Source organism: Elgaria multicarinata, chromosome 2, assembly GCF_023053635.1.
Source record: "Elgaria multicarinata webbii isolate HBS135686 ecotype San Diego chromosome 2, rElgMul1.1.pri, whole genome shotgun sequence".
NCBI classification, from domain to species: Eukaryota; Metazoa; Chordata; class Lepidosauria; order Squamata; family Anguidae; genus Elgaria; species Elgaria multicarinata.
In genome coordinates, this window is record NC_086172.1 from 49,108,973 (window position 1) to 49,125,387 (window position 16,415).

General features: G+C 42.5%; 1 protein-coding gene across 1 annotated transcript in view; it reads left to right on the forward strand.

Moving 5' to 3' along the window:
* PLA2R1 (phospholipase A2 receptor 1) overlaps positions 1-16,415 on the forward strand; it is a 73,082-nt gene that overhangs the window by 10,989 nt on the left and 45,678 nt on the right. The window contains exons 5-9 of the mRNA XM_063116489.1: positions 1,967-2,080; positions 4,639-4,782; positions 6,826-7,014; positions 7,566-7,723; positions 9,106-9,213. Coding sequence (XP_062972559.1) covers positions 1,967-2,080; positions 4,639-4,782; positions 6,826-7,014; positions 7,566-7,723; positions 9,106-9,213 — 713 coding nt within the window. The remainder of the gene's footprint in view (positions 1-1,966; positions 2,081-4,638; positions 4,783-6,825; positions 7,015-7,565; positions 7,724-9,105; positions 9,214-16,415) is intronic.

Sequence of the window (16,415 nt, forward strand, 5' to 3'; positions counted from 1 at the left end):
TGCTGCTGCACTCAGGTCCTGCTTGTGGGTTTTCAGCAGGGGCGGATCCACACGTCGTTCCGAAATCGCTTGCTTGTGTCTGGAGTGCGCCCCAAAGCTCATCGGGACACACAGGCGTACTTTCAAAGCGCCTTTTCCCGGCTTTTGGGCGCTGTTATTTAGTCCGTCTTAGGTCAGTTTAAGGTGTCCCTTCTTCTAAGGTGTGAAACAATTAGTCGCTCTTTCCTCCCCGACCCGACCCGCCCACCAGACTTACTTTGTTTGTTGCCTTTTGACTTCCTCTCCTCTTCCGATAACATTTCCTGTCTGAACAACACCATCCATCTTTAATCATCAACTTTTCCGCGAGCGAGGACAGGTGAGGTCGGTTCCATTTACCTCAGTCGTTTCCGCTTTTGGCTTTCTCATTTCTATTTTTTTTTTATTTGTTCTGATCTATGCGCATCAATGCATATTCATTTAAAAGGCTCTTTACAGAGCGCCGGCTAGTATAGGCAAAGCCCCAAATCCGGCGCGAAAAGCAGCCTCCATTTTTCCGCTTCACCTTTCCAGCCAGGGATGGGGGATGGGGCAGGTATTACAACTGGGAATTACAACTGGGAATGGCGAAAGAGAGAAGGCTGAGGAGAATGGATACCTGCCCCATCCCCCATTCCTGGCCGGAAAGGTGAAGCGGAAAAATGGCGGCTTTTCGAGCCATAATTGAGCTTTGCCTATAGAGTTCAAAGCACACTTGCCAGCGCTCTGTGGCTAAACACTATACATGCACTCCGCTGCGCTCTGTAAGGAGAATATTAAACGAATATGCACTTATGCGCATAGATGAGAACAATTGAAAAAAAATTACAAAATGGGAATGCCGAAACACTGAGCAAAATTGAACGTCATTTTCACTTGTGCATCCAATTTTACTTAGGAGAAATAAAAAATACCTTTCGATGATCGCCAAGATAGACTGTGCGACGAAGAAGAACTAGCTCCATTGCCAAGCACACTTCAACAAAGACCTCGCCAACTGTCAAGCGGCTAACCCCAAACTGCTCTGCTGCATTTTTATAGAATCCCGGGTTAGCTAGCTTCCAAATAGCAATTGCCACACGCTTAGCCACTGAAAGCGGCTGCCTCATGGCCATCTGGTTCCTCTGGAGTGCAGGAGTCAGCTCAGCAACGATTTCAAACAGCGTGGCTCGAGTCACCCTGAAGCTCTCGATCCACCTTTCATCGTTCCATACTTTCAGAACTAAATTCTCCCACCAGTCCTTGCTACTGGGACGGACCCAGTAGCGTCTGAAAAAAGCAGGGAGACAAATGAACTCTGTGCCTAACACAACAAAGTTCCTCTCCTGCTCCAGCTGTTGCAGGAACAGCATCCTCCGTCTCTGGTGCATGTTCATGATTTTAAGGAATCGCGAGTGGCGACGGTGGTAATCATCCTCGATCACAGACAGTGCTCGAAGAGCACATAGGAGTAAATTGATGGAAACAGCCATGATGCTGACTAACTCCATTTGGCTATCCATCTTCTCCACAAAGATCACAACGAACGACCAAACAGAATTCTGGGTTTGGAGGAATTTTTTAAAAAGAGGGGGAGCAAGCGAGAACGTCACAAGCATCCCCCAAAGCCAGCCCCTAAGAAACGCCCACTTGGGACGGAAGGGACAGAAGTGTGAACCGCACAGACGGAACAAAACGAAAGAAAAGCCGCATCAAGCAATAAGAAAGAGCCGCCTCATTTAGGAACGTTCTTTAAAAAGGCGAACTGAAGCGATTTCGGAACGACGTGTGGATCCGCCCCTGGTTGACAGCTGGTTGGCTATTATGTGAACAGTATACCTGACTAAATGAACCCTTGGTGTGATCAAGCATGGTTCTTCTTATGTTCCTAAAAGAAAACTTTATTGATGGGGATGGTTTGAATTGCTAACTGAATGTCGAACTCTTTGTGTAACTTTTTATATTGTAGAGCAGCTGAACAGAAACAAGGTCCTGCTGTGGACAGGCTTAAATCAATTGGATGAAGCTGCTGGCTGGCAGTGGTCAGATGGAACACCTTTGGCACTGGTGAACTGGAGACCAGGTACCAGATCCTCCACTTGGGTATATTATAGCACTGTAATCGTATGTAACTGAAGTTAAAAAAAAAAAACACAAGCAGAATTGACAATACAGTCAGATGGTTTAGACAGCAGAAAGACCCTGACCTGTAGTCGTCTGTTCTTTGATCTCAGCTGTGGTAGATGCAGGAAGTTAATTAGCACTAGACTGAATAACCCTTCTACTTTTGTGAGACCACCTGTCTCCAGCTAAAGTGTACATGGGAGGGGAGAGCCTCAGTTAAGATACATAAGAACATAAGAAGTGTCATGCGGATCAGACCAAGGGTCCATCTAGTCCAGCACTCTGTTCACACAGTGGCCAACCCACTATCAGCCAGGGACCAACAAAGTAGGACATGGTGCAACAGCACCCTCCCCACCCATGTCCCCGAGGAACTGGTGCACACAGGCTTACTGCCTCGAATAGTGGAGATAGCACACAACCATCAGGGCTAGTAGCCATTGATAGCCTTCGCCTCCAGGAATTTATCTAACCCCCTTTTAAAGGCGTCCACCTGACAGCTGGACAACCACTTGTCAGTATGATTTAAGGTGGATTCCTGCATTGAGCAGGGGGTTGGACTCGATGGCCTTATAGGCCCCTTCCAACTCTACTATTTTATGATTCTATGGTGGCCATCACTACAACTTGTGGTACTGAGTTCCATAATTTAACTATGTGCTCTGTGAAGAAGTACTTCCTCTTTTTGTCCTGCATCTCCCACCAATCAGCTTCATGGGATGACCCCAGGTTCTAGTATTTTGAGAGAGGGGAAAAAATGTCTCCCTATCCACATTCTACACACCATGCATAATTTTGTACACCTCTATTATGTCTCCCCTTAGCCTCCCTTTTTCCAAGCTAAACAATCCCAGTTGATGTAACCTTCCCTCAAAGGGGAGATGCTCCAGCCCCTTAATCATTTTAGTTGCCCTTTTCTGCACTTTTTCCAACTCTATAATATCCTTTTTTAGGTGTGGTGACCAGAACTGTACACAGTATTCTACGTGTGATCGCACCATTGATTTGTATAAGGGCAGTATGATACTGGCCGTTTTATTCTCAATTCCATTTCTTATAATGCCTAACACGGAGTTTGCCTTATTTACAGAGGCCGCACACGGGGTGGACATTTTCATCGAGCTGTCCACCACAGTCCCAAGAACTCTTTCTTGTTCAGTCACTGCCAGCTCAGATCCCATTAGGTTATACTTGAAGTTGGGTCTTTTTGCCCCAACGTGCATCACCTTACACTTGCTTACATTGAACCACATCTGCCATTTGGAGGCCCGCTCTCCCAGCTTGGAGAGATCCCTTTGGAGCTTTTCACAATCCCTTTGTGTTTAAACAACCTTAAATAATTTGGTGTCGTCGGCAAACTGGGCCACTTGGCCAGTTGCTTTCAGGGTTGGTAGCACATTTTCCAGAAATTTTGAAGGAGGTTGACTTACCTTATTATGGATGAGGTACCTAACAGTTAAACTTTTGAAAAAGCATTGTCTCGTTTCACAGCAGTGGTGAGGCGCTCAACAGCCTAAACCAGCGTCCTTCTGATGTGTTTTACTGTAACACATATCATCTCCAGCCCCCGTGGCCAATGGCAGTAATGTATGGGGGTGATGGGAGGTTTTGCCCAACACATTTGGAGGACACCAGGCTGGGGAAGGCTGCTTCTGCCACATTTCCTGGGACAGAATGACAATGAGAAAGATGCTACTAACTTCGTTATGATATAGGACTGAACAGGGCTCAGATCTAAATGCTTCTTTTCTTGAATGGAAATAGTATATCAGCGTATTTGCATACTGTATTTCATGCTGAAGAGGAGCCATCTTGCTGGCCCTGAAAGCATCCAGGCCAGACATTGCTGTGTATATTCTACACAGTGACATGTTATGAATTATTCAGTGTTGATGAATAGTTAAGGCCGTATGCAGTGTTTGTGTTGAATTCTAAGAAATAAACATGAGCTGTGAGAGGGTTGGAAACTGAAAGCTTGGTGTTGCTAGATTTCTTTGCTGTGCACAGTACCAATTTTATGCTAAAATGTTTGTCATTGTATGCGTGAAATGAAATTGTTTGTATGCCAACCCTCCACCTTTCTGCTATCCCTGCTGTGGAGGATTGGGGGACTCTAAAGAGCAGATTTGCAAGGATGAGAAGAAGGAGAACCTCTGCTGCATGAGTGGAAGCCTGATTGCATGAGATTGGATGTAACCCACTGTGCCCTAATAGCATTTTTTTCCTATATGGAAATTTCCCAATTTGCTTATAGAAAGATGCGCTTATGGACACCAGTGTCTGTGGCAGAGCATGTCCTTTGCATGCAGAATGTCCCAGGTTCAATCCCTGGCATCTCTAGATAGAGCAAAAAAATCTCGCCATTGCTGCCTGCTCCTATGTGCTGTTTCTTGTACATGCTGGACTTCGGTGTTGTGAGGCAGAATGTCAGGAACTGGCTTTTTGGTATAGAGATGAAAGATAAATGCTTAAAAATTGTTTTGATATTCATGTGTTACTGTAATAACGTATTTACAGATCCCACTGACCAATCTCTTGGGCAACATCACTGTAAAGCATTTAACTCAAAAGTACAACAAGACTGGAAAAGTTACTCATGTGAATCTGGACTACCATACGTATGCAAAAAATATTTAAATGCTACTAAACACGAAGAATTTGGTGAGTCTTTACTCAGCAATATAATTTGATCTGTGGGGCTTTTCTTACCACTTTCCATTTTTAATAAGGAGGTCGTATGTGTTCTTATGTGTTTGTGGTCAGTCTGAATGACCTCCAGGGATCCCTTACAACTCAGTGTCTCTGAGTAAAAGAGATTGAGGATCACACACACAAACACACATACACTGTAATTCCTAAATGGATAACCTTTTTGTTCTGCAAGGCCTGAGGGGATAAGAGGAAATGAATCTGGGGGAGGCTGAATCTGAAACAAAAGTAGTGCAGCTTTTGTCTTGTGGGAGAAGATCTGCTGAACAGCTGAGAAGAAGCAGGATTTGCTTGGAGTTGGGTTGTTGTAGGCCTTGATCCTGAACGCAGCATCAATAAACCGTCATAAAAGAAATACCACAAGTCTCCAGTGCCCTCCTTCCAAGAAACTGAAGTCCGAGTAAGAACTGATGCCTCTGCAAGTTCACCCCTCCCAGGACGGGGGTGCAGGAGTGTAACAGTATTTTGATTCTTCATGCATCTTGGATTTTAGGCAGTTAAGTACTTGGGTTTTACAAGATATGCTGAAGATGCCAACTGAATGCTGGAGAAGGGTAGTTATAAGTATAAACCGTAGTTCAGACTCCATTTGTTTTTACGGGTGCTTCCAGATGAGTCTTTTATTGTGCCATCGCCCTGCCTCATACATGGAATTTTTCAGGTGGTCCAGATGACAGTGGGTAGGATCCAGATGGAATAGATCCATTAAAATTAGTGGGAATTAAGTTAGTCATGACTAACATAAGTTCCATTTATTTCAATGGGTCTACTCTAAGTATGCCTAAATCTGGATCCAACCCAATGTCTTCTACTTGTAACCTTCCCATGACCTCCACCACTTCTTCCGTCTTTTTCCCTACCACAGAAAACCCATTAAGAAAGAAAAGATGGAATGCCAGCACAATGCCCTCTGTTTGGTAACATTAGGAGCTCTCTGTCTGGAAGCACCCTAAATTAATTGGTAAGCTTTGAAGGCAATGGAATACCCAAGCATTTTTTCTTTTGCTATTTTGAGGGCAAGAAGCATACTCATGGTTTTTTGTTTGTTTGTTGTTTTTAGATTTTATTTATTTATTTATTAAGACATTGGTATCCCATCCTATATCACAAGGATCTCAGGGCGCTGTAGAGATAAAATCATACAACCAATATAAAACAATAAATATACACAGCTAAAAACCAATTAAACCATTAATAAGCTAAAACTAGTACAGAATTTAAAAATAGTAAAAACAATTAAAACTATGTACAGGCTTGATGAATTTAGCCATCAAAGGCTTTGATTAAAAGCCATGTCTTAACTTGGCGCCGGAATGAAACCAGTGCTGGCGCCAGTCCAAGGGGAGGGCATTCCTCAGCCAGGGGGGGGGGAGCACAACAGAGAAAGCCCTCTCCCATGTCCCACCATAGCATATGTCTCATGTTGGTGGGATGGGGAGGAGGGCTCCTCCAACAGATCTCAGATCTCATGCATGCATATATAGATGGGAAATTAGCTCTGCTTTTCCCATCGTAATGTTATAGATTCTAGTGTATGGCTAGAATCTTAAACAGGCTGCTAAAGGTTTTCAAGCTCTTGTGAAGTCTACAGGCTTATTTCCAAATAAGGGAAACATCCCAACACTCTGCTGTGCTTAATGGAGATCAGCAGGATCGTCCCTGATCTTTTATGTGTGGCTCAACAAAATGGAAGTAGCAATTACTACATGCCTGGAGCTCAGCCCTAGTTAAGGCCGTTTTACTTTCTTTCTCTGCGTGTGGGTGTGTTTGTGCATGTCCATGAATACATATGTTTATGTAACACATTTTTGCACTTTAGCGAGTTTTTGTCGATGAATGTAAAAAGAAATAGAAAAAGTGAAAAGAGCTAATATTCATTAAGAGTGTGTGTGTGTGTGTATGTGTGTGTCTGTGACATGAATAAATACACTGGAGGAATAGCAAATTATTCATTTTATTAATGTAGCCCTGTTTTTATTTGTTTTAATTGGAAAGATTCATGGAAATTTTATCCTACTGACTGTGCCCATAATTGGTATCCATATAATCGTTACTGCTATAAACTTCATAAAGAAGAAAAGAACTGGAATGAAGCTTTACTCTCCTGCCAGGATGATAATAGCACACTCATTAGCATAACCTCTTTAGCTGATACAGAGATGCTCATTAACCTCCTTGAATATGGTGAGTTCTCATAATTAGTTCATACTGAAAAGCGTCTTAAGGTAGAGGCAGCTTGCATTTCAAAGCAGCCACTATGGATTACTTTATATAAGTGCGGAAAAATGTAGATCAAGGACTAAAAACACACACACACCCAATTGGGGCCAGTATCAGGGGCAATGTGTAGGTCAAGGAAGTGCTGCCTCGGAGATGGGGAGGGACTACCTGAAGACTGGCTACCAATGGTTATTAGGTAGGACATGGCACCTATCTCTATGGTTATGTGTGGAGGGATGACATCTATATGTCATCCAGAGCTCATGTAAGCTCTGACCACTAAAAGAAAATTGCAAATTGTTGAGCAGGACAGAGAAGGAATGGCATGTTTTGGACAGGGCCTCCAATAGTTTGGACAGGGTCTTCAATTATGTGTCTGCTTAGGATGCAAAAGAATTGCCAAGGCTAACTAAAATTTGGGGACATTTAAAAAAATATATATTATTTTTTACTGTTAGTCAAAATGTCCTGGTTTGTCCAAATTGCCTTAAACTGCATTTAATTATATATTACAGAAAATGTGACAGAAACTTGGATTGGACTGAGCGGTAGTAAGACCCCAGTTGAATTTTCATGGTCTGATGGATCTTCAGTAACCTTCACTTACTGGCACAAACAAGAGCCAAATGTCCATCAGAGAAAAAACCAGCTTTGTGTTTCAGCTCAGCAATGTGTATGTCTTCTTCCTTTTCTTGTAAAAATAAATAATGATGTTTTGTATTATTATTTTTGCCTTAGATTTGCTGCATTATATGCAATGCCCTGAAAGTAAAATATCCTGATAGCTCTCTTTACTTGATGGTACTTAAGCAACATAAAATGATTGCTCTTGTGCATACAGCAATTAATAATAGAACAATATTCCTCCACAGCTATCTTTCCTTGTAGAGTCTTTTCTTTTTAATAGCACATAGAGCTTCCCTACACATAGGAAAAATCTTGCAGCCTTAACCGGGGGCTTTCATCTTTCTCAGTCTTTCTCTGTTCACAATGTGCTCCTTTACATGCAACCACGTGATTTTGAATTTAAAACTTCCCTTCTCTGCAAGGCTCCATTATGTTTAATGAAATACTGCCATCTAGTGGCAGGACTATAGTGCAATGCTGACTTTACACACTGGAGAGATCCTGCAATTTCCCAGCAATCTCCAATCTTTTTTAAAGTGAGATTACCAGGGATAGCACAGGAGACATCCTGAACACTGATAATGTTGTGTAATGGACCTGCAAAAATCTGTGAGTGGCCAATTGCGAGCATGCAATATATTACTTGTTTAGAAAAGCCCATAGCTCTCCAGTCCTTAGGCTGTTTTTCCCCCTGCAGGGTCATTAATTTCTCATTTCCTTGCTCTTTCCATCTCACATTATCTCAGGTCTTAACATGCTCAATCTATCCTTTCTTCAGGGTCATCATTTCTACTTTTGACTAAGTTTCCTGTCCTTTAGGTGGGAAGTGGGTCTAGGAGATCGGGAATCTAGTCTAACAGTCTTCCACATAACAATTCTTTCCTGTCCGTTGGCCATAGGTGAGATTCTCTCCCCCACCCCCACCCCCACCCCACCCTAAAACTGTTAGTAAAAATGCACTTTGACCAGTTAGAATGACATCACACAGCAACTCAAATCGTTGACAGGCTACAGAGGCTGATGAGCTGAACAGGCGAAAACCAGTATAAGATCAAGTATATGTTGATAGTAAATTAAATTCATGTCCCAGCACTTAAATTCATGTCCCAGCACTTAAATTCATGTCCCAGCACTTAGTTCTATTATCACAAACCTTTCTTTTAACACATATAAAAATACAGGTTGCATCTAATGAACACCTAACAAATAACTAATAAGGTCACATCTAATGAACATTTACTTAATGAAGCAGAGATTTACAAATGCACTAAAGAGTATGAGACTCGGAGGGGGGTGTTCTAAAAATGCTAGCAGCACCCACAGCCTTTCCCTGTCCCTATGCATATAAGTAAGCCCATTGGATTAATAGACTCTTCTGAAATAATGAGATATTTAGGCTAATTCTTGTTTTTCTTTGTTTTTAACTAGGAGGGACGATGGAAAGTTAAAAGTTGTACAGACAGATATTTTTATATTTGTAAAAGAGCAGGAACTGTTGGAAATCTAATTTCTGAAGCGCAATCAGGCTGTCCAGAGGTAAATCTTACATAAACACTTATTCTTCATTTAAAATAGTAAATATTAGAATGCTCAATTATATGTGGATAGAGTTCAAGCATATTTATAGTTTTATACCTTTTCTATATTCACAGCCTAATCCTGTAGGGTTTACTCAGATGTAAATCCCACTAAGTGCTGGCCCTGCACTAATGCAATGGTCTTTGATCCAGTGAAAGATTCCAATTTTCGATGATTCCCCCTCCTTCCTGTGCCACCTCCCACACTGTCCCAAAGTGGATCTCCAGCCCTCTGGGGCAGATTTGGGAAGGTGGGGAGGATGCACAAGAGAGGGAAATCACTAAAAGTAGTCTCCTTTCCCTTTTCACTGACAGAAGCCTACCTAGATCAATGAATCTTCCATCAGTGGAGGGACATCAATTGCATACAACCATAAGTGTTCATAGGATTGCTGCCATAACGAATTAAAATTCCAGTTTTCTAAACAAGTGTTGCTGCTATAGCTATCTTATGCATGCACGTTCCATGACTAAGATTTGTTGCACAATTCATTTTATTTATTATTATTTATTATTACATTTCTATCCCACATTTTTCCTCTTGCAAGGAACCCAAAGGTACTTATATGGCCTTCCTCCTCAACAACTTATTCTGGCCCACTTGCATTGGCTACCTATATGCTTCCAAGCCCAATTCAAGGTGCTGGTTTTAACCTATAAAGCCCTACACGGTTTGGGACCACAATACCTGATAGAACGCCTCTCCCGACATAAACCTACCCATACACTGCACTCAACATCTAAGGTCCTCCTCTGAGTGCCTACTCCGAGGGAAGCTTGGAGGATGGCAACAAGGGAGAGAACCTTTTCAGTGGTGGCCCCCCAATTATGGAATGATCTCCCTGATGAGGCTCACCTGGCGCCAATATTGTTATCTTTTCAGCACCAGGTCAAGACTTTTCTCTTTTCCCAGGCATTTAACAATGCTAAGTTTGTTTGTTTTTTAACGGACCCCAGAACTGTTGTTTTAAAATGGATACCATTGTTTTTATACTGTTTATGTTTTTGATGGTTTTAAATTTTGTATACTTTTTAATGTTCACTGTTTTAAACTTTTGTAAACTGCCCAGACAGCTTTGGCTATAGGGCGGTATATAAATGTAATAAATCAAATCAAATCACAACAACCCTGTGAGGTAGGTGAGGCTGAGAGTCAGTGGTTGGCCCAAAGTCACCCAGTGAGTTTCATGACCAAGTGGGGACTAGAACCTGGATCTTCTGAATCCTGTCATACACATGGGCTGCCCATTCACTTTAATAGAAAGGGCAACTCTACATCTCTATTTAAGTGGATGTGGAAGGCCCCTTGTATAGAAGCTCTGTGGACATGCTGGGTCTCTTGAGGAGCTTTGGATTGAGCCTGTAAAGTTTTGCCCTAGCACTCCTTCTGTGGGTCATGTCATGTTTCTCAAAACCTCCTGCCTTCTTGGGAGACAATAACAAAGCCTGCTAAGTAATCCACAAAGCTTTATTCAAGCAATAAACATCTCTTCCCACCTGAAGAGAGTCTAATCTCTAAGAACTTTCCCCATGGCAAATCTATGCAAGCTAAGCGAGACAATTGTCCTTTCAAGAAGAATGGAAAGCCCTTTCCCAAGATGCGTTAGCTTCAGAGAGACTAGTTCTGAAGCAGCTTCTCTCGCCTTCCTTTAGCTTCACCCATTTTAGTCTGAGGCGTACTCTAGGATCGGCTAACCTCTCCATGCTCTCTCCCTCAGAGAAATGTTGGCTTCCCACTGACTGTATATTATTTGCCCTTGATGAGATAAGCTCTGGAGAGGGTTCACTCCCAGCTGGTGAAGAGCCCTTGAGAGCTTTGTCCCCCACTGGTACAGGTTGGCCTGTTTCTGGCGCCAACTCCTCTACTTCAGAGTGATTCTGATTGATCACCTGAAACACGTTCTTCCAACCCAGGGGGAGTAGGGCTAGACATGACAGGTCACTTGCTATGTCAGCAGTTTTGATTGAAGTTCCTATATCTTCCTACATCAAGCGAGAGAGAGCACCATCTGTACAAATAACTTTTACACAGTGCTTGATTTTGCCCATGGTTTTTATATAGTCCCCCCCCCCCGTAACATGCCAGAATAGAACACATGCTGAATTTACTCATTTTTACACCCTTGCATTAACATTCCATTCATGACTGAAGAAGACTCGAGGAATAATTGGCTATTAACTTTCGTCTTCAGAATATTACTACTTTTGATCACTTGCTTTCCCTCTTTGTTTGGAAAATGAACTATAGCATTATTGTTTAAAGGCCAAGCCTGAACGTTAGTAGGATTTAATAACATGCAACCTGTTAAAATTCATGAGAACTGATGCCTTAAAATTACCTGGTGAGACAGAAGTAGCAGCCCAAAAAACCATTGTTCAATAAAATAGGAGAGTGGGACCTGATTCCTAAGCTTGCCATCACAGATGTTTCTTACCTGTCTAACCATGTTTATATATGTTGATATTCCCTATCCTGGCCCACCCATTCTTTATATTCAGATTTAATACAAATGGTTACGTGTATTTTCCTCTGGGATAACAATGTTTAACATCCTGGAATTTAAATACATATTTTTAGCTACAGTGCTAAAACAATCCATGAGATTGTTCCGAGCAACAGCCCATTCCAGTGCTTGCTGGAAGTCTGCCATGTACACCTGGGGCTAAACTACACAACATGTTAAATATGTAGTGTGCAGTTTACCCTCTTTCTATTTTACTTAAAAGTGTGTACTTGAGCCCCTGATTCAGTTTGGGACCACTGCATGTGGTTACCTTCCCCTCCCAACTGCTTGTTTTCCTAAATTCACCCTCCCACCCCCATGCTCCACCCACATGCTGGGGCTAAGGAAAGAAAAGAAGGCCTCCATTGGTGCCAATAGAGGCTTTTCCTTTTTGTAGCCGCTGCATGAAGAGGACCAATTTTAGTAAAGCAGCAAGGAGGGGTAGGTTTAAATGCTCCCCACCTATGCACAATGGTCCTCATCTGAATCATGCTTTTAAGTAAAAAAAGGAAGTGAGGGTAGGCTGCACAGTAAACATTGAATGTATCATGTAGTTTAGCACATAGCAACCAGCCAATGGGCCTTCTAACATGCTGCAATATTGGAACAGCTCCATCTATACAATAGTCCTTACCCTGATATTGTACTGAATCTGAAGACATTTATATGAGGGAACTCCAGATGAGCATCAAAGCCTCTGGACCAAGTTTGCCCTATTGTAAATTCCCCTCCGTTCATAGTTCATAAAGTTAGGTGGATGTTGCCACACCAGATGGCAAGTGTTTTTTGTATTGAATGCACAGCTAGGTACGAGTTGAATTTAACTTTTTGTTTCAAAGCCTGAGGTTCAAATTTAGATTGCTTTTGTTTTCATTGCTGGCATGAACTCTTAATTCATAGCGTGTGGGAGTTTTCCTTTGTGCTTGGCTTCAGGGATATATGCTTGGAAAACTCTCCTCCTTGATTTGTCTGTATTTTTTAATCATTCAGAATTTTTTGACAAACAGATGATTTCATGTCTTCCTTAGACATTGCAGCAAAGTGCTCATTGCTCTGCTGGCCATATGCCATGTGATTTTATTACTAATTCAACAACTGTGGTGGGGGGGTTGCCCTCCAAATCTATAAACTGCTAACAGAGGGCAAATGTTTTGTTACTAAGGTCAAATTCCTTAAGCTAGCTGTCTAAACACTAAAGCAGTGATTATCTAAGCACTTTTCCCTAAGCCAGCTTTTGGAATGGTATTATGGAGCTGTCAGATGCTTGACGAGGAAGAAGGGAAGAAATGTTGCTTATGAAGCTGACAACATTTAGGTTATACTAGGGTCACAGTACTTATATAGAATCATTAGAAATGTCAGCATTTTATACCAGTAGCCCAGTCTGTAGCCAGTTTAGTCCACTGACATCCAGGCAAATAAATTAGTTGATTGAATTGAGCTAATAAACGTCAAACTTGGTAACGATTCACACAATCACTTGTTTTGCAGCAACCCTGGGTGCTTCCAAACAAGGCTTTTGTAGTGCCACCATCCTGCCTCATTCATGAAATTTTTATGGCGGAGTCCAGAAGGTGACATCTTCTTTTCACAGCCCTCTGGTGTTTTCTTGCCACCTCTTCTGTCTTCTTTCTTAATGCAGAAAATTCTCTAAAGAGAAAAAGACAGAAGAGGTGCACAATGCCTTCTAAGTGGTAGTGCTAGGAGCCCTCCTTCTGAAAACACTCCACATGTCACTATTCTATGGCCTGGAATACCCAGAATTATAGCTAGCTTTTAATCTGCTTGGGCATGTATGGAGTCATACCAATAATCCAGCATTCTTTATCCTTTCTGGGCCTGGGCTTTTATCTTCTAGGGCAATTCACCAGAGCCCTTTAATCACTCCAGCAAGATGCCCTCAATGCCTGCCCTTGCCTCTAGGCTGGGCAGAATTTTCTCTACCATGCAGAGGAAGAGGGCAGGCAAATAGGCAGGCAGTAGGGTCTGCTCCTGCTTGTTGCTTTCATTGCTGGTTTTCTTTCCATTCCTTACCTACAGCATGTCACTTTGTCTTGGGTGAACTACTGACCTCCCAGCAATCTATGAAAATCATCCCCCCAACCCCACTGTGCATTTAGTGTTTCCTACTTACAGAAGAGACTGGGGTGCTTCTGCACCTGTGGGAATCTAATCGTGGCGGCATACCTAATACTGGCTAGATACCCGTTAGACTAATAATAGCCTAATAATAATAATAATAACAACAACAACAACAACAACATAATTATTAATACTACTAATAATAACCCGTTAGACTAATAATAATACCCGTTAGACTAATAATAATAGGAGAAATGGGGTACTTACTTTGAACTTGAGTAACAGAAGGAAAAGAATAATATAGAGAACAAAATATACTAAGTCCTTATCTGTACAAATTGCTGAAGAGAGGTAGGTTTTTAAAAGCATTTAATGTAAGGGTTGTAGAAGGACTTTTAGTTATATTAAATTGATATGGGACTACTCTGTGAGGACTTGTGATAATTTGGACATGAATAATAAGTTCAACTATGTTGAAAACTTAAATTAAAATGACCTTTATTTGTAGAATTGACTCTGGTTAGAGAAAGGTACCAGAATTACTAAGAAATTACTGTGTTACTCTGACAGTTCTCGTTCACTTTTGGAGTGCCTTTCTGGACCTACAATGTTCCAGTTCCCTATGGGCCCCAGATCTGATCAAAATTCAACCAGATGTAAATTCCACCTTCTTTAATTTAAAATGGCTTCTCTCTCAAAATATACAAAGACTAGTATTTAATTCAGTAACGGGCTTCTAGTTATTACAATGTGAGTTTGACAGCGTACTGCACTGAACATACTACCTACGCAAAGTCTAGACTAATTCAGTGGGCTCCAGTAACATTTCAGTATGTATTTGATACAGTTAATTATGATTAACTGTTTTGGTTGTGAGCTGTTTCAGATTATAGGACTTTTTAGTAAATGTCAAGGCATACTCCACCAAGGTATGCTGGGACAGCCATCTTCCAAGGATTTAAACTTCCTTAAGTAGTCACAGTTCTTTAAATACTTAAACTAACTGTAAGAGTGAATTTCGACCTCTATTATATGTTTTTAAAAGAAGTACAATTCACCCATACATTTGCATCAAATCTTGCCACTCTCTCTCAAGACACAAAGCATGCTAACAATCCAACCAAAGCTTGATACTTTAAGGCTGCAAGCCTATGTACACTTTCCCGGGAGCAGACTTATTTCTGAGTAAACGTGCATGGCATTGTACTGTTTCTTAAGCTGCGCTTAACTCTCCTGTTGGAATTACTGGGACCTAAACATGTGTCACTCTAACTGGACTGTGTTCTCTACATATGTATGAATTATAGTTGCATTATCAGTGGTTAAATGGATGTGCAGAAAGTGAATATAAGCGTTCCCTCTGGGGCCTAAGTCATGCTTGCAGGACAACTCCAGGCACTCTTGAATGAAACGGATTATCTAGATCCATTTCAATCGGGTTTCAGGCCTGGTTTTGGAACAGAAACTGCCTTGGTCGCCCTGTGGGATGACCTCTGCCGGGAGAGAGACAGGGGGAGTGCGACCCTGTTGGTTCTCCTGGACCTCTCAGCGGCCTTCGATACCATCGACCATGGTATCCTTCTGGATAGGTTGTCTGAGCTGGGAGTTGGAGGTACTGCATTGCAGTGATTCCACTCCTATTTGATTGGCCGATTCCAGAAGGTGGTGCTGGGGGATTATTACTCTGTGCCGTGGCTCCTAAGCCATGGGGTTCCACAGGGCTCTATCTTATCCCCTATGCTGTTTAACATATACATGAAGCCGCTGGGGGAGGTTATCCGGAGATGTGGACTGAGGTGTCATCAATATGTGGATGATGCCCAGCTCTACCTTTCCTTTTCATCAAACCCAGGTGAGGCAGTGACTGTTCTGAACCAGTGCCTGGGCACGGTAATGGACTGGATGAGGGCTAACAGAGACTCAATCCAGACAAGACAGAAGTACTGTTAGCGGGTGGTTCATCTGTCCGGCGAGGTGATGTTTGCCCTGTCCTGGACGGGGTTGCACTCTCCCTAAAGGATCAGGTCCGTAGTTTGGGGGTGCTCTTGGATCCAGAACTGTCACTTGAGGCACAGGTGAACTCAGTGGCAAAGAGCACCTTTTATCAGCTTAGGTTGATATACCAACCCTTATCTGGACAGAGATAGCCTAGCTACAGTTATCCATGCTCTGATAACCTCTCGTTTGGATTACTGCGATGCGTTACACATGGGGCTGCCTTTGAAAACAGTCCGGAAGCTTCAGCTGGTACAAAACAAGGCAGCCCGTCCTTTTACAAATTCATTGGCTGCCAGTCCAGGTCCGGGCCTGATTCAAAGTGCTGGTATTGACACTTAAAGCCCTAAACGGTTTGGGGCCAGGTTATTTGAAGGAACGCCTCCTCCCATATGTACCTGCCCGGACCTCAAGATCATCTTCAGGGGCCCTTCTCCGTGACCCCCTGCCAAAGAAAGTGAGGCAGGTGGCTACTAGGAGGAGGGCTTTCTCCGCTGTGGCACCCCGGTTGTGGAATGAGCTCCCCAGAGAAGTCCACCTGGTGCCTACACTGTACTCCTTTCGTCGCCAGCTGAAGACC